The following is an 18109-nucleotide window of genomic DNA, read 5'->3' as shown; positions in this document are numbered from 1 at the left end:
AATCAGATCATAGTATTTAAATTTCTTAGCTATGTTTGGTCCAAAGCTCTGATGACAGATGGACAGTGATCCAAGCAAAATGCAAACTGAGATCTATGAGCAGGTTACTTTTAAGTGCCTATCAAACATCTGCAGATGCTGAAAATCTGAAATAAAAACTTGAACTGTTAGAAACACTCAGCATGCTAGAAATAGTAATTCTGCATCTGTCCACAGATGTTGCCTGACCTGCTGAATGTTTCTGGCCTTTCATGTTTACATAACTATTTGCTGCTGGATAGCACTGATATACTGCACTTCATATTACAAGTGTTTGCATTTTATTTAGCTTGAAGGTGTCACAATACACAAAGTTTCAGCTAAAACATATGATAATCAGTGACTAAAACTCAAGTCTTGAAATAGTTAATGTAAACCATTCCTTTTATAACCACTACAAAACTCAAGAATTTTGTTTACACCACTGAATGTAGGACTATTTGTTGAACCATTTGGCAACTTCTCCACATAAGTTATTAAAAAAAGAAAAAAACCCAAAAATCGCACTGCAGAAAAGTACTCGACTATTTGGAAATGGTTTCAGAAATACCATTGGCATTCTTCAATAGCAGCAGTTTTCAGAGTTTGTCACAAAATATAGAGCATTTTTACTTTACAGGAGACGATGGAAGTTCTTAGATTATTTAATACAATTAAAAGTTTTTAGTGTGTCCTCTACATTTTTATTCTTTTTTCTTCCTAAAAGAGACCATGTCTTTGGTTTCCTGGATTTTCTCGGATAGCAGTTCCTTTGTTTCTTCCATTTTTTCAGAGAATCGCTCTCTGGTTTCCTCCATTCTGTCCTGTATATAAACCCTCATCGGAGGTGGTGTCGACAAGTAACCATGAGAGCGAAGATACTTAACAGCGAGGGAGGTTCCTCCGAGGGTCACTGTGTACCTAGCTGGTGTGGCAAGCTATGAAACAGAAAAGTAAAAGTAATCAGTTTGAAGAATGATAAAATTTATAATGTAAGATATCATCGCAGCCTCTACACCCAACAAATGCTGCTTTCACTGTCAACTGATCTACAATGTAGCAGTGTTTGTTAAGATACACATTACTCCTATTAAGCACTCTCAGGATTGCTCTCCAAGTCGAGGTTACTGTCACACGAACAAGGTCATGTATGTATAGCTGCAATTAAAAACCTACTTGCAGCAGCATCACAGAAACATACCAGATACACAACATTCACAAGAAAAACAAATTGTACACAATTTTTAAAAGAGAGAACACAATTAGAACAAAAGTTGTCCATTGTAGTATACAAAGTGATCAAAATATTGCTATGCTGAGGTAGTGATTAGGAAAGGCAGGATGGGTTAGGGATCTCTAAGTCCATTGAAAACATCTTCAAAAGGTGGTGCCTCAAGAAGGTTCACTCATCAATAAGGGCCTTCACCATCCAGGACATTACTACCATCAGGGAAAAGGTACAGGAGCCTGGAAACACACCCAACATTTTAGAAAGAGCTCCTCCGCCATCAGATTTCTGAATGGTCCATGAACACTATCTCACTATTTTGCTCTCTTTTTGTACTTTTTAAAAATATATACAGTGGATTCTGGTTAATTGGGACACATCAGGATCAGTACATTTTGGACCAATTAAGCGGCTATTCATGGAAATAGTTAAAAAGGTATAAAAAGAAACTACTGGTTAACTAAGTAACACGTGAATGAAATACTTATTATAACACTACCAATGCTACTATAGTACCATAAAACTATATTTGCACCTAATAGTTTTCCACAGAGAAATTCATCTCGTGTATGCTGCCGTGTATAGGGTGGTATCATGGAGGGGGAATCACCTCCGGTGAATGGGCTTGTGCTCATTCTGGGGCAGTTCACTCACCTTTGGTCCAGCCCACCTGAGGCTCTTAGTAGCTACTTGCAGGCAACTGTAACCACATACCGGTACACACTTTGATAGGCAGGCTAAATCAAGTGAGGGTAGCCGGTGAGTCTCATACACTGGTGAGATAGAGACATGCCTGTCCTAACATGTGAAGTCACTGAGATGCAACAGCCAAGAAGGCAGTTCTGCAACGCTTCATGGAGAGTAAAGTCACGATTAGGCACAGAAGTTATCATAGTTGTCCACTACAAACTTGGGAGACTCCAGCTGTGATGACTACTCATACTACTGGATCCAGACATCCAAAGTCAAGAGAGTGGACTGTCCCGGTGCATCAGCTCCCACCCAGTTTCACTGTCATTGTCAGATACGACAGACAACTAACATACTGTGTTCTTTTGATTGACTGCAAATGAACAAAATTAGCGCGAACACTTCATGCAGATAATCAACTGGCTTTTATACAATGCTTTTGATGATTGCATCCTCCAAATCCTCATTTTCATAAACATTCAAGATGACTGTTGACACCTTCAAATTCTTCGTAGTTCCTATCTTGTTTAGGTAGTGAAATAGTTTCATTTTTATTCCTGGCCATTTCTGGCATCCCCAAGCCCGAATGCTTAAAACTGCAGTGAGCAAAACAGTTTGGCGTTGTCTTAACGCTTATTTCTTGTCAACTACTAGTGACAAAAGTCACTGCTTTTTGAACACAAACACATGCAACTGTCACTATTTAAATATTGTTCACTCTAACCATGTCTAATGGCCATACTTGTTCAGGTGACTGATGCTAGTTGGAAACTATTCGGTAACCTGTCCCAAGTAAGTGGCATGTTTTCCCAAATAAATGAAGGGAATCCGAGCCGCCTTCTTGACTAGTTTTTGTTCTCAAATTTGTCCCAGGTAAGTGGCTGCCCTGGTCAACTGATGGAGCAATTAACCACAATCCACTGTATTTCTTACTATGTGTAGTTTTTATGTATTGCACTGTACTGATATTGCAAAACAGTATACAGTATGTCAATGAAAATGGACGATACTGATTTTGATCTTGAGAAGACATTATCAAAGGGATGCCACAGTAGCACAGTGTTTAGCGCACTGCTATCACAGCTTGAGGCATCAGAGTCTGAAGTTCAAATCCAGCACTGTTTGTAAGGAGTTTGTTCTTCCTGTGAACAGGTGGGTTTCCTGAGTGCTCCAGATTCCTCCCACACTTCAAAGACATACCAGTTAGTACGCTAATTAGTCATTGTACATTTTTTTAAGATTAGGCTAAGATTAAATAGGCTCATTAGCCTGGAAGGGCCTATTCCATGCTGTATCTCTAAAAAAAGACTCCTTTTCCCTACAAAAACAATTTGGCAACAAAAATAGACAACCTTATCTGGCAAACGACAATGTACTTTAATAAACAGATTCATAACTGAGGAAGGTACCTGTGCATATAAATTCAAACCTCTGGAGAACTGGTTAGCTGTTGTGTACACCCTGGGGCACTTTGGATTTAAACAGTATCTTAATGGACTTATTGCACTATGGCAGACAAGGGTCAATGAACAGGTGTAGTAATGTCAACCTCAAGCTGGAAGCTGGTCTGTGATACACAAAAGAGTGCAAGGTTACAGGGAGAGGGGTTGGGAAAAGTGGAAGGGAGAGGGGAATAGGAAGCATTAGAGAGATATTCTGTAATGATCAATAAACCAATTGTTGGCAATCAAATGACCTTTGCCTGGTGTCTCAGGGCTGGCTGGCATCCTCACCACACCCACTCTGGCACTCCTTCTCTGCTACCTGTCCCACACACCTCCCATAGCATTCCACTCGCCATTCCCAACATCCCTTGCTCCCACCGGATATACAACTCGCTTTCCACCCCACGTTGCCGAATACAGAACAGTGCAAAAGTCTTAGGCACCCTAGCTCTATACATGTGCTGAAGACTTTTGCACAGTACTGTAATTACATGGGCAAGAGAGATTTAGAGAGCTCTGGATCAAATGTAGGCAGATGGGACAACACATGGACGAGCTGGACTGAAGAGCCTGCTTCTATGTTGTATGACTCTGATTCTGGTCCCAGATTGGTCACAATCTGGTTGCCCTTCTCTGCACTGGATTTTGAAACTAACAACATTTCTAAGAATCTCTGATACTCTTCATGTTTTTGTACATTGGTTTCTTACAACAATACACTTGCTGCAATTATACAGCGTGCTGGTGAAACCACACCGATTTTTATCTCCTTAATTAAGAGTACACTATCCTATAGGGAGTTCAGAACAGGTCCACCAAGTAGATTCCTGAACGGAAGGGCTTCTCCATGAGGAACAATCCACCAGGCAAATCTCTACCCATCGGAGTGACAGATAATGTAATTGAAACCAAATTAAATTCAGAGGGTCGATTCCCCTGGAGAGATTATATTGAATTAAAAAGGGAGCTTCATTCATTTAAAACAACAATAAGGAAGAATCTCATCACAGAGGATCATGGATCTTTGACATTCTCCGCTGCAATGAACTGCCAGGAAAAGTGGTTGAGGCTGATAAAGTAAAGTTAGACAGGGACAGGGATAGGAAATATTTAGAGGGATATGGGCCAAATATAAGCAATAGGGACTAGCTTAGGTGGATACCTTGATCAACATGGACGAGTTGGGCTGAGGCGCATATTTTCATGCAGCATTGCTCTAAGACTATATAAGGTTGATATTGATAGTTTGGTTCAAAAGTGAGTCTTGGATTCTGAGGAACAAGCAAGAACTTGGGGCCAAGGTCCAGTTTAGATCAGCACAGCAGACATGAGATGATTCAGATCTTCCTGCTTCTGCTTATGTTCTTGCATGAGATGTAATATCCACCAGAGAAGGCTGAACAAATTAGGAATGGACTCATGTCTCTTAATATGAAAGATTTGAGAAAAAATTCTTTTTTGACAAGAATTTATGGCCAGAAAAATTATATACATTAATAAATCCATGCAAGAATTCAAAATAAATTTGCTTACCCTTGATATATACAAAGGAACTGAGGTGAATAACTTGGAGGCTTTTTAGGACAAGATCAGGAGACTCAAACTCACAAAAACAATGTATCAATGTTAACTTCCAATAGTCCCATGGTGAAACTGGTACCTGTACCTGGTTACTTTGGGCTTGACTCCTAATTAAAATCACATTATAACCAATTCAACCTGACTAATATAGTGTATATCCTAACTCAATCACTTTTTATTGAATTTGTATTATGGTAGCATAGTTTAGCAGAACCACTTGCACTTGTATAATAATGGAAACACTGATCAATGCAACACTTAACTCACCTTATACAATGCATAAGCAGTGAGTGCATTTCCACCTGTAGAATGGTTCAGAATTTGTATTATTCCTTTAGGTGCTCCTATATACTCAAGAAACGGGACCACGTTAACACCTCTGAAAGTAAAATGAAAATCAGCATTTAGTGTTTTTATCAAAAGCTGTTTTACCAATGCTTTCACTAATTAGGGTTGGAAGATTCTGTATTTTACCTTTACTATAATTATGTACGAGTTAAAAAAACTTAAGGCAACTGCTTAAGTTTTTAGTTTCTACGGCAATTTACAACTAAGATACTGACGCCAATAAATAAACACCCATGCATTGCAAGTCTTGCACAGATGCCTCAGGTTGAATGTTACAGAAATTGAAGAGAAAATTTTGTCCTAGTTAGGAAAATGGCTGAGTCTATAAACATGGATAATGGCAGGCTCACAAACTGGCTTTTAATGGCATCTCACAAGGATGTGTTTGAGGTCTTGACTATTAACTGTATTTATAACAATTCACACATTGGGGTCAAAAGTCAGGGAACTGTTTTCTGATGACACAACAGGAGAGTAGATGGAAGCACTAAATTAGAAGGAGAGAGGACCATATCAAGTGGACAGATTAAAATGTGGTAAATGCAATACATACAACCAAGGTTAACAAGACAACCATATTTTGCAAATTCTGAAAAACAAAGCAACTAAAGCTCTAAAGAAAACTTGTGATTCTTTCATATGGATCATTAAACCTTTGTGGACACAGAAATAATTTACAAATCTTATTAACCTTTTTTAATACATCAAGCGAAGCAGGATATAATCAGAGTACCAGTTTTGCTACAGTAATAAAAGAATAAATTAACCATATTGGGAACACACTTTAAGATACTGACTTTGAAAGGTATGCAGAAAAGATTGCCAATAAGGAGAGATTATACAAAAAAGGGTTGTATTCCCTGGAGTTTAGGGAGTCATGATTCAAGTTTACAGGACTCTAGACACAGAACTTCAACTATCCCTTTGCCTCCACAGATGCTGCCACTCTTGCCGAGTTCCTCCAACAACCTGATTTTTTGCTCCAGATTCTAACATCTGCAGTCTCATGGCTGGTGTGCCTTTAAACTGATAAATCCTAAGAAACTGACCATCCGCACCTGAGATTTGTAAGAGATGGCTATAAGGATAGTGAACACTTTGGTTATCATCTTCCAGATTAGAGAGGGAGCTGATGTAACTAAACTGTTTAAGGAAAGAAGAACAGAGAAAAGATGGTATTACTCTGCTTGTTCTGATAATTGTTAGATGAGCAACTGTGCGCTATATAAATGAAGGATGTGATATGAAGACACTTTGAAAAGAATATGATTGAGCAGAGTCAATCCAGATTTATAAACTGGAAAATGCTATTGACTATTTGAAGACTGAGTCTTGGAGGATGGAATCAGGCTCTTTGGTTCAATGTTAGGCCCATACCCCTCTAAACCTCTCCTGTCTAGAAGGCTTTTCAATCAAATTCAAAGTAAAATTTATCATCACAGGTACACAATTACCATATACTACATTGAGATTCATTTTCTTGCAGGAATTTACAAGAAAATAAATACAATAAATTTTATGAAAAGCTATACAAAACAAAGACTAAATCAATGTGCAAAAGACAACAAATTGTGCAAATAAAAAAAAAGAACTTGAGTTGTAAGGAGTCCTTGAAAGTGAGTCTGTAGGTTGTAAAATCAGTTCAGAATTGTGGTGAGTGAAGTTAGTCATGTTGGTTTAATAGTCTGATAGTTGTAGGGTAATAACTGTTCCTCAAAATTGGGAGCTTTCCAGTGGTCCAATCGAATTGGCAGAGGTGGCTCCACATAAGTAAGGGTGAAAGATTTAAAAAGCATCATTCACAGGCTTTTGACTTTTTCTGGCAACCCAATCAAATCTAAAAATAAGGCAGCGACAAGCAGAGCAACTATTGTTGGCGGGGACCAGTGTTAAGAGTGGAGAGGCTTTGACTCAACAGGGTTTGACAAGAACAGAGTTGGGCAAGGAAAATTTGTTGTAAGTTTCTTCTTCATTCTTCATCTGTTAGTGCTGTGAGATTGGTTCCAGGGGCTGTGTTGTGTTCTGTTTGTGGAGGAGGGTTTAAACTAATCTGGTAGAGCGGATGGGAACCAGAATGATAGGGCTAAGGATGGGGCAGTTGGTATACAAGCAGATGCAGAATGCAGTGAGACTGCCAAGAAGGACAGGCAGATGATAGGGCAAAATTGCAGTCAGTGGGACGAGTTGCAGTGTATCATGGGGATAAAATTGAAAAGAGTAAAGAATGCAGACCTGAAGGTCTTGTATTTGAACACACACAGTATATGGAATAAGGTAGATGATCTAGTAGTGCAGTTAGATAATGGCAAGTATGACTTTGTGAGTATCACTGAGTGGAGGCTGAAAGAGATTATAGTTGGATACACATTGTATTAAAAGGACAGACAGGTAAGTAGAGGGGGTGGTGTGGCTCTGTTGGTAAAAAATGAAACAAATCCTTAGAAAGAGGTGACATAGGATCAAAAGTTGTAGAATCCTTTAGAAGTTATAGAAATTGCAAGGATAAGACCCTGATGGGAGGTATATACCAGCTCTTGATCAGTAGTCAGGATGTGGGCCACAAATTGATTGGAAAGGGACACTAGCAGGGATGACGGCAGAGCAGTAATGGCTGGAGTTTCTGGGAGCAATCAGAAGGTGCAGGATATCCTTAAGAAATAGTATTCTAAAGACAGGATGACGTAACCATGGCTGGCAAAGAAATTCAAAGACAACATAAAAGCAAGAGAGAGGGCATATCATACAGTAAAAGTTAGTGGGAGGTTAGAGGATTGGGAAGCTTTTAAAAACCAACAGAAACAAGAGAAAATCTACAGTTGCTGGAAATCCAAGCAACACAAAATGCTGGAGGAACTCAGCAGGTCAGGGAGCATCTATGGAAAAGAGTACTGTCGATGTTTCAGGCCAAGACCCTTCAGCAGAGCCAACAGAAGGCAAGTAAAAAAGCCCTAAGGAGGGCAAAGAGGAAATATGAAGGCAAGAGGATACCAAAGGTTTTTCATTATATAAAAGAGTCATTCAGGTACCTGCTTCCTGCAACTTGTGTGTGACTACCTGCCTGTAATTCCTGTCTCACCTCATTCTCCCGTATCAGCCAAAGGTCAGAGTTGTAACTCTAGTTCTTTATCACATTCTCTGAAGAGCTGCACCTCAGTGCACCTGGTGTAGTTATGGTTATCCAGGAGGCTGGAGGTCCCCCAGAATTCCCAAATCTCACAAACAGAATGCAACATAGTCCCTGGAACCTATGCTGTGTCAATTAAAGTTGGTGAGGGTCAAAGGGACATGTCAAATTTCTCTAGCCTCTGAAGAAGTAGAGACACCAGGAAGCTTTCTTGTTCATGGCATCAATGTGGTTGGCAGTATTCACTCCTAGGAAATTGAAACTCTGAATCGTTTTGACCTGAGCACCATTGATGTAAACAGGACTGTGTGCACCACTCCTTTTCCTGAAGTCAATGACCAGCATTTTTGTTTTGATGACACCTCAATCATTATTTCTGGCAGCTCACTCCAAATGTGCACTATGCTTTGCATGAAGGGACTGCCTCTGATGTCTCTTGAATTTCTTGCCTCTAATCTTAACCTATGCCCTGATGAAAAGGCTATGTGTCCTTTCACCTCATGTCCCTCAACATCTTATACAACTTTATTTACTTAGTAGATTAAATGAGGAAAAAGCAAGTGGATGTGTGCATTTTACTTTTGGAAGGCTTTTGAAAAGGTGCTGCACAGGTGGGTAGTGACCAAGGTTAGAGCACATGGAGTTATGGGTAATCTACTAACGTGCCTTGAAAATTGGTTAACATGGCATGTCGCTACAGTAAGGTAGATTCTTCTCAAGTTGCCAGGCTGTTACCAATGTGCTCAGGCCCAATTATATTTATTTAAATCAATGATTTTTCCAAATTCCAAAATTAAAATGAATCTCCTTACCAATATACTTGCTATAGAAGGAACACATTGAAGAATCACTGACTGCTATTTGGAAAGGCCGTTCTGTCATACAAGGAGAAATTAAAAAGGCTGGGCCTCTTATTCTCTGGAATTTAGAATTAGAGGTAACCTCACTGAAAAATAAAAGATTCAGAGAGGGCTTGACAGGGTGGATTTTCCTCTGAGGAATCTGAAGAATCTAAAGAATCTAAAATTAGATTAAAGTTGCTTTACTGAGATTAATAAACATTTGGAATTCTGTGTCCTGGACCTCAATCAGGCTGTGTCACTAACTGCATTCAAAATTGAGATTAACAGTTTTCTGGACATCGAAGCAATATACAATTTGGGAATAGGACATAATAATGGTACTTAATAGAGAAGACTGGTCATGATCTTTGAATGGTGGAGTAGACTTGGAAGGAGAAGAGAAACCAGCCTATTCTAGCTTCCATTTTTTGTGCATCCTGTCACGAATCAACAACCAGTGGAAAATCTTTGTTTTCCATTGAAAATACTGGGAAGCAAGGTTGGGGGTGTAGAAAGTAAAGTACATGCAACTTAAGCCTTTTTTGGTACCTGGGATGGCCTTTTATTCATAGGGATCAGCATGAAGAGGTGGAACACTATTCAGAATGGCTTTGACAATCAGTGGGGCCCCATCTCTAGTTGTTGATGCTGCTAAAGTGACTATAGCTTGTGCATCTCTTCAGAATCACAAACATTATGAATTTCACAAAAGAACAACCTCACTGAACCACGATGCTGTTTATATTAAGAGTATTATGTTTCTTTGTTAAGTAATATTTCTCTATGGTAAACTAAAATGCTGGAAGCATGACATGCAACAGAAAATTCTATATGGTTACATCAGGAGCATTGTATTCCATTTTAAACTTTATAGCAAACTGAACATCAGTAGAATTAAAACAGCTCTGTAGCCAGTAGGATAAGTGAATTATGAATTTAATGCTCAACACCAATGAAAGATCTTTTGCAAATATTCAGGGTTTGCTTGGCCTTCAATTGATTGCTGAATTAAATTTGCCATTAAATCTGATAGATGCTCAGTAGAAATTGCATTATATTTGATTTTCAGAATAAATCAGTTTTGGGTTTTCAGACAGTAATACATGTTGCAATCTAATAGCTCATCAAATTGTTTTGCACTCCTATTTTTAGTTACATGGACTTTTAATTGATGATTGATTTAGGTCAGTCACAGTACAAATAATGACTGGGACCACTACGATAACACCAGGTAGTATGTGGACAGGTCAGTCAGCTCGGAAAGCTGTATCAGTCTATGTAACTCATTTGGATTCTATAAAGTGCTCACCAGTACAGGTTAGGTGTTTACGTAGCCAGGACTTAACTCTAAAGGGAAGGCTGCAATTCAGACTGATGAGGAACATCCCAGCTGCCTGCCCAGTGAGGTCTGAGGCAGATGATATACATCATTGAACTACTACTGTGGGATGATAAGACTAGAAAGAAGTGAGGTAGAGCTAAGGCTTGAGTTTTGAAATGATGAAATGTTTCAGTCATAGTGTTAAGTGTTTGGAATTCTACTTCACAAACTAAAAAGGAACAGGTGGTCAGGATTTAACTTTGAATCTGAGGTAAGGATTTTTATTCTAAGACGGTAAAGGGAAGCAAGCCAAAAGTTGGTATTAGGAGTTATGTCACAGATCAGCTGTGATCTCACAAAGAGCTAAATAGTTTCATTCTCAATTCAGTGCCCCTTCATAGTGGATGCTAATTTTATTGCTGTCAGTTACATAGTAGAACATATTACAATTCTGTCTGATACAGTGGAAAACGAAGGAAGAAGATTTCAAAATCAATTTATATCCCACTGTTAATTTTAACTTGATTTGGTAGCCTATATATGTATTTTAATGATCTTTGGCATGGAATAGGTATCCCCGTAACAAAACTAATTTATGGTCACACAAGCAAGTTTTCAAAGTATAATTACTGCTATTTTATTTTTAGTTGCCAATATTCAACGTCACATTTGCTGGACTTGTCAAATTAATGAATTTTAAATAAAATCAAAAATAAGGCTTTAATTTAAAGAAGCCATAATAATTGGAATCTAAGTAACATTCTTCACGTTCTTCAGTACTTACTCTTGGACTGCATCAAGTCTTAAAACTTAGGCATGTTCTGACCATTTTGAATCCAATATTTCATTCAGCTAAAGCATAAAGACTTGCCCAGCACATAACCTGTGCATTAATACAAGCTAAAGCGTAGCAGACATGCATTACTTAAAATCCTCAGCAGATGAGGAGCTATGTTTTATTTACAAACAAAATCACAAATCTAAACTGGAGATTGAGTGTCATACATTACTTAGAATGACTCCTTGCTATAATCACCTTAAGTAGTGGCAGAATATGACAATTCAGAATAATTTGTTTTGACTTCATAACTCAGTAACTGTGGTATAAAAATGGGAAGCCCATATAAATTTGAAGAAGGCGGCACATTACTAGAGGTAGAAAGTATAAGAGCTTGGAAGACTTGCTAAACTTTTAATAAAATACTAGTGAGACCTCAAGTGGAATTTGGTAGCCAATTCTGGCACCATATTTATAAAAGGCTCAGATTTAGTCCACAAGACACAGGAACAGAATTAGGCTATTCGGCCCACCAAGTCTGCTCCATCATTTGATCATGGCTGATCCATTTCTCTCTCAATCCCATTCTCCTGCCTTCTCCTCACAATCCCTGACATCCACCTGGTCTCAGAGGCATCAAAATACATCATCCTACTAGAGGTGACAGTGCCTTTGGAGGAGCATATGGAAGCTTGCCAGATACGAGAATTGGTCAGTGACAGTTGGAGGCGGGGATGGAAGACAAAGTGCATCCCTATTGAAGGCTGCTTTGGCTTCACTGGACAGTGACCTCACAGAGCCCTCAGCACATTGGGCATTGCTAGTTGAAGGAGGCAGAGCACCATTGGCAACAACACTGAGGCAGCAGAGAAAGCCTCAACACAAAGTACACTGCAGATGCTGTGGTCAAATCAACACGTACAAACACGCTGGATGAACTCAGCAGGTCGGGCAGCATCCGTTGAAATGAGCAGTCAATGTTTCGGGCTGAGACCCTTCGTCAGGACATGTCCTCAAGATGGCTCTGGATGAAGAGAGCAAGTCCATGGGGATCTGCAGCACATGCTATATGAATACAAGTCGCCTGGGTGACGGTGTCTGATGTTGAAAGACCTGAAACACCCAATGACCCCAGACTACATCACTGATGATGTGTTCAGAGCATAGTGAAGTGTATTCTTCAAAACAAGAATCTATCAATCTCTGCCTTAAATATACTCATGACCTGGCCTCCACAGCTGCTTGTGGCAATGAATTCCAGATGCACCACCCTCTGGATAAAGAAATTCCTCCTCATCTCTGTTCTAAATGGATGACCCTCTATACTGAGGTTCTACACTCTGCTCCTAGACTCTCTCACTATTGGAAACATCCTCTCCACATCCACATTTTCCAAAATGGTTCAAAGTTTCAAAAAGAAAAGATTTATTATCAAAGTATACAACTCTGAAATTCTTCTTCTCCTAAAGCTTTCAACATTTGATAGGTTTTGATGAGATCACCCCACTCATTCTTTTGAATTCCAGTGAGTAGAGGCCCAGAGCCATCAAACACCCTTAACATACAAGGCCTCTGAATTCCAAAATCATTTTCGTGAACCTCTCTTGAACCTTCTCCAATGTCAACACATCCTTTCTTATATAAGGGGCCCAAGACTGCTCACAATACTCCAAGTGAGGCCTCACAAGTGCTTTACAAATTATCAGCATTACATCCTTGTTTTTATATTCTAGTTCTCTCAAAATGAACGCTAACATTGCATTTGCCTTCAACACCACCAAGTCAACCTGCAAGTTGACCTTTAGGGAATCCTGCACAATGACTCATAAGTCCTTTTGCGCCTCGTATTTTGGAATTTTATCTCTGTTTAGAAAATACTCTATGCTTTTATTCCTTCAACTGAAGTGCATGACCATATACCTCCCTGCACCGCATTCCATCTGCCACTTCTTTGCCCATTCTTGTAACCCAAGTCCTTCTGCAGCCTCCCTGCTTCAACACTACCTGCCCCTCAACCTATCTTCAATTTACATCAATGGTACCAGGGATGAGTGGCTTCCACTGTGAAACAAGGCATGTTTTCCTTTAAATTTGAAGGACATCTTCATTCTGATAAAGGCAGGTGAAGTTATTTCTGTTAAAAGTAGCTAACTACAAATCACGTATAGCACAGAAGAAGTGGGATTAGGAAGCTAACTCTTTGGAAGAGTTTGTACGGGCATCATTAGACATGCATCCTTGCTGTACCATTCACTCTATGGTTAAAATCATTATCCTACGGTGCAGATATATGTATCACTATTCTATCTGCTCCTCAATCGACTTCTTTACCAGGCAGCTTGGCCAAGAAAACATGCGCCCCAATATCTCTTTTCAGAGATGCAGTCTTGTACAAACCTGGCTATTGCACTGAAGCCAATTTTGGAACGATTTAGGCTTCACTGAAGAGTGTTTACCATTGTGACTTTGGCCAAAGAAAATGTAACTTTTTAAACAGCTTTGAAAAAAAAACTCAGCAATGATGCAAAATTTTAAATTTAGATTTAGTAGCAATGTTCTACAAAGGAGGATTCAACTTAAGTTTTGTTACCTTAAGACATGTTATTGTAAGCACATGACATACTTACTTTAACGCTGCATAATAAAATGTACCAAACCATATGCTTGATGTCAACAAATGCACTGGGATCATCACCTTCCCATATTGCTTGAATGTCTTTTTGAATCGTTGATATAGACCAATTGAGTGGTCGTGGAGAGGATCCTTTTCCACATCTGCTACTTCTCGATTTGGGGTCGTCTCAGAAAAGTATGTTTCTTGAACTGAATCTGACAAAGTGTCTTGATCAGGATCACTTCTTGGTATAGACTTAGGGTCATCTGACTTGGCTTTCTCAGTGTCCTTGTGCTTTGCGGATGATGGTTCTGCTTGGAAATTTGGCTTTCGCTGTTCCAAGGCAACAACTGGGCGAGATGTGTGTAGGAGCTGTCCCTGATGAGGGATAAGAAAAGGCATCTTCCCACATGTAGCTGGAAGTATGCGAGAGACACACTGTCGGACATTACAAGCTTGCTTTGAGTGCAGTTTGAGGATAGTTTGAAGGAAATAACTCTGCATGTTTAAGTTTCCAGTTTGATGATTTCTAATCTAATGACAGAAGAACTGGAAGGAAAACAAAATGTTACAAATGCAGTTTCCAATCAGTTTAATCATTGCACATAATAAGACTCATTTTGCCCTTAAAATGCCAGACGATTTTACAATTGCTATCTCTTCAATATAACCTTTAACATTGAATTTACTGCCAATGATCAATTCTGAAATGGAATCATTGTTTCATGGTTATCTGTGGCAGCCAACTTGTGCTGCTATTTTTGTGAGACTTAAGCTAAGCAATCAGTCCATCCACTGTGTTGTTCTTCCAAAGGTGAATGGGGAGGGGGTCTTCCCAGAAAGGGACATTTTAAATTAGGTTATCGTAACTCCTGCTTGCACCTTATAATAGTTTAATATTTTGCCAGCAAGATGAAATCTGTGTGAATATTTTCTTAAGACTTAAATCACTTATACAAATTGAACCAGTGGCATTGATCAGAATGCAAGATTTTATTTTGGAAAGCTGGTACTTTTTATCTTGGTTGCTATTAATTTTCTCTCCTTACACTATTTTTTTAATCCATTTCTCAGTTTGCTGTGTTCTCATTATTTTCAGTTTCTTCTCTCCAGTCTTGCTATCTACCTGGCTTCACCATTTTATAAACAAGAAACAAAAAATCTGCAGATGCTGGAAATCCAAGCAACACACACAAAATGCTGGAGGAACTCAGCAGGCCAGACAACATTTACAGAAAAGAGTACAGTTGATGTTTCAGGCTGAAACCTGAAACATCGACTATACTCTTCTCCACAGATGCTGCCTGCACTGCTGAGTTCCTCCAGCATTTTGTGTGTGTTCCACCGTTTTATGAGTTTTTTCCCCACTTCACTATTAACAATGCTGATATACTTTCAATATGGGAATTGTTCTGTTAAACTGGCAGATTATGCATGTTACTCTGTTGCTTGAGAAAGATGTGATAGGTAACCTAGAGAAGAAAACTGACTGGATATCATGAAAATTTTCAGCTAAACAGACAGCAAGCATGGATTGTAAACTGTAGGTTATGCTTAAGTAGCCTGAATGAAATTTAAGGATGGATGTTTTGTAGGCAGTATTGATATGTACTTCCAAATGTATCTGAAAATCTCTAAGCCAAAGTTTTAAAAAAAAAATCACAGAATTAATGGCAAATTTCTGATTTACTGGAAGTGTAGGCTAGTAACAGGAGAGTAAGATGAGAAATATGGCCAGGTATTCAAACTAACAAGATGTAACCTGTGGCAGAGTCCAAAGAAATGTTAGGGTATTAGCTGCTCTCCTTAATTCTAAATAATTTACACAGTGGATTAGAAATCCAGATATCCAAATCTGGATATGCCAATTGATGCATTTCCAGTTTAGCTGGAAGAGTTACATTGCCAATACACATTAATAGATTCAAAGTACTGCTATTACACTTTAAACTCACCCTACATGGTTGCTACTTAACAGGTGAAGTAACTTTTTATTTGGAGGCATATGTTTGAGCCTGACTAAATTACTTGAGCCAAGCAAATGATATTTATCAAATTCAGATCAAGTTGGCTGTTTTTTTTAAAAGAACATTTGGTTAAGGTCTGGTTGGCTGAGCTGGCTTGGCTCTGTATTTTATTCATGCCAGTTCTTGATCAAAAACAATCCATTTTGCAGCATAACAATGCCTTTCTTTTTGTTTTTATACATACCCCTGGGTCAGGTCATAGGATGAAAAAAAATGAGGTTCAGGCTTGGAGTGGCCATGATCTCCTTAATTTCAGATAGATTTTAATTTGAATCCAAGCAAACTGCAAATTTGTCTCCTGTCTCAGTGCCCAGAAAACAAATAATTAAAAATTTCAATCTTTTTATTTAAAGTTTCCTATAATCACATTTTCTTATAATTTAATGTTTCTTCTCAATGCGTTAGTTTGGATTTTAATGCATCCTGTTTCTTTTATCATTCCTTTCTCAATTCTGAAATCTCAAAGCTAGGCTACTGATCTCATTTCAAAGTTCAAAGTCAGATTTATTATCAAAGTATATATATGTTACCGTACACTTCCCTGAGATTCATTTTCTTGCAGGCATTTACAGGAAAAAAATACAATAGAACTTTATGAAGAACTTTTCATGAACAAACAACCAGAGCACAAAAGACAAGTTGTGTAAATAAAAATAATATTGATAACCAGTTGCAAAGAGTCCTTGAAAGTGAGTCTGTAGGTCATATAATCAGTTCAGAGCAGTGGTGTGTGAAGTTATCCACATCAGTTCAGGAGCCTGATAGTTATAGGGTAATGGGTGCACCTGAACTTGGTGGTGTGGGACCCAAGGCTTCTGTGATGGTATTACCAAAAGAGGGCATAGCCTTGCTAGTGAGCATCTTTGATGATGGATACTGTTTTCTCATGGCAGCATTCCATGTAAGTGTTCTCAGTGGTGAGGTGGGCGTTGCCAGTGATAAAAACTGGGCTGTTTTGTCACCATTTTCTGTAGTCTTGTCCATAACAAACTGTGACACAACCAATTAGGGTACTCTCTAATGTGCATCTATAGAAGTTTGTCAGTCTTTGGTGACATGCTATATCTGTGCAAACCTCTAAAACAGCATTGCCTTCTTTGTGAAGACTGGTTCTAGGCCAGATCCTCTGATTTATTAACACCAAGGAACTTTATACGACTGACACTCTCCACCGCCATTTCTCTAATGAGGACCGGTTCATTTGGCACCAAAGTCCCAGTTAACAATTTGATTTTGTTTGAAGTTGCATTTTCAGCAAACTGTAGGACATGTTTTGTTTTCAAGGTAAAGATCTGCTGGAAGAACTTTGGAGGTGGGGGTGGGAAGACGGCATCGACGACTTTCCGAGTCGAAACGCTACCTCAGGACCTTGAAAAGGTTCTTCCAGCAGACTAACTGCTGCATAAGATTATAGCACCTGCAGAATCTTGTATTCCCTCTGGGGTTTATAACCTGATTGCTTCAATGGTCTCTATCACTACGACCCTTTAATCCAACTTAATTACTTTAAATTCCTCCGACTGAAGTGAATGAAGGAGGTCGGTATTTGGGCAGAAAAGCTCGGACTGCAGCCTCTTGCCACCTCAGGAGGGGACATACCACCCCTACCCTGGATCCCCTTTAAAAGCCCTTCAAAGGCCGCAGCCACAGTACCACAGCCATCGCATCCCTCAGGCCTTCGCCTCCTATTTGGGCGCTACCGCCTGACCACAGGCAGTTTCCCCCCTCCTCCCTTCCCCACTGCTAATTAACGCCACCTTACCTTCCACGGGGCAGTTTTCCTTGTTATTTTGTTTGCTTTCCCCCACAACCGCCTGTCTTCCACTCACTGCGCTCGCCAGCAGGTTTACTGTTAGCTACCGCGCATGTGCCGGCTGTGAGTTACGGAACTCTGGTTATTGTAGTCTTCTCGCCAGGGAGGCTGCCAGGATTGCTGTAAACGGACTGCAAGTTCCAGGATGCACCACGCCTGCTCTCATCAACGCGTTGCCCCCGACTGGGTGCACGTGTTTGCAGGATGGGAGATGTATCGCGGACCGTAGTAGAAGGAAGTGGGGAGGGCGGAACTCACGGAGATAAAACAATCTAATTCT

The 18109-nt window shown here is 39.4% G+C and overlaps 1 protein-coding gene across 1 annotated transcript; it reads right to left on the bottom strand.

Annotated features, from left to right (window-relative positions):
• Positions 1 to 297: 297 nt before the first annotated feature.
• On the bottom strand, positions 298 to 17887 carry fam210aa (family with sequence similarity 210 member Aa). The gene is made up of 4 exons (XM_073046569.1): positions 17779 to 17887; positions 14003 to 14538; positions 5230 to 5341; positions 298 to 956 (listed from the first exon to the last, which is right to left on the bottom strand). Exons 2-4 carry the CDS (start codon positions 14491 to 14493, stop codon positions 723 to 725), a joined length of 837 nt encoding a protein of 278 aa, XP_072902670.1. The 5' UTR covers positions 14494 to 14538; positions 17779 to 17887; the 3' UTR covers positions 298 to 722.
• Between the last annotated feature and the right edge of the window lie 222 nt (positions 17888 to 18109).

The sequence above is a fragment of the Hemitrygon akajei genome, chromosome 1, assembly GCF_048418815.1.
Source record: "Hemitrygon akajei chromosome 1, sHemAka1.3, whole genome shotgun sequence".
In the NCBI taxonomy this organism is placed as follows: Eukaryota; Metazoa; Chordata; class Chondrichthyes; order Myliobatiformes; family Dasyatidae; genus Hemitrygon; species Hemitrygon akajei.
This window is presented reverse-complemented; position numbering and strand designations above follow the sequence as displayed.

Bases quoted from the DNA above. Each gene is read 5' to 3' on its own strand.
- fam210aa (XM_073046569.1), bottom strand. From the start codon at position 14,493: ATGCAGAGTTATTTCCTTCAAACTATCCTCAAACTGCACTCAAAGCAA. The intron at 5,342-14,002 runs GTAAGTATGTCA...TTTTACTTTCAG, and splicing joins TTTTATTATGCAGCGTTAAA to AGGTGTTAACGTGGTCCCGT. The intron at 957-5,229 runs GTGAGTTAAGTG...TCTGTTTCATAG, and splicing joins CTGCTTATGCATTGTATAAG to CTTGCCACACCAGCTAGGTA.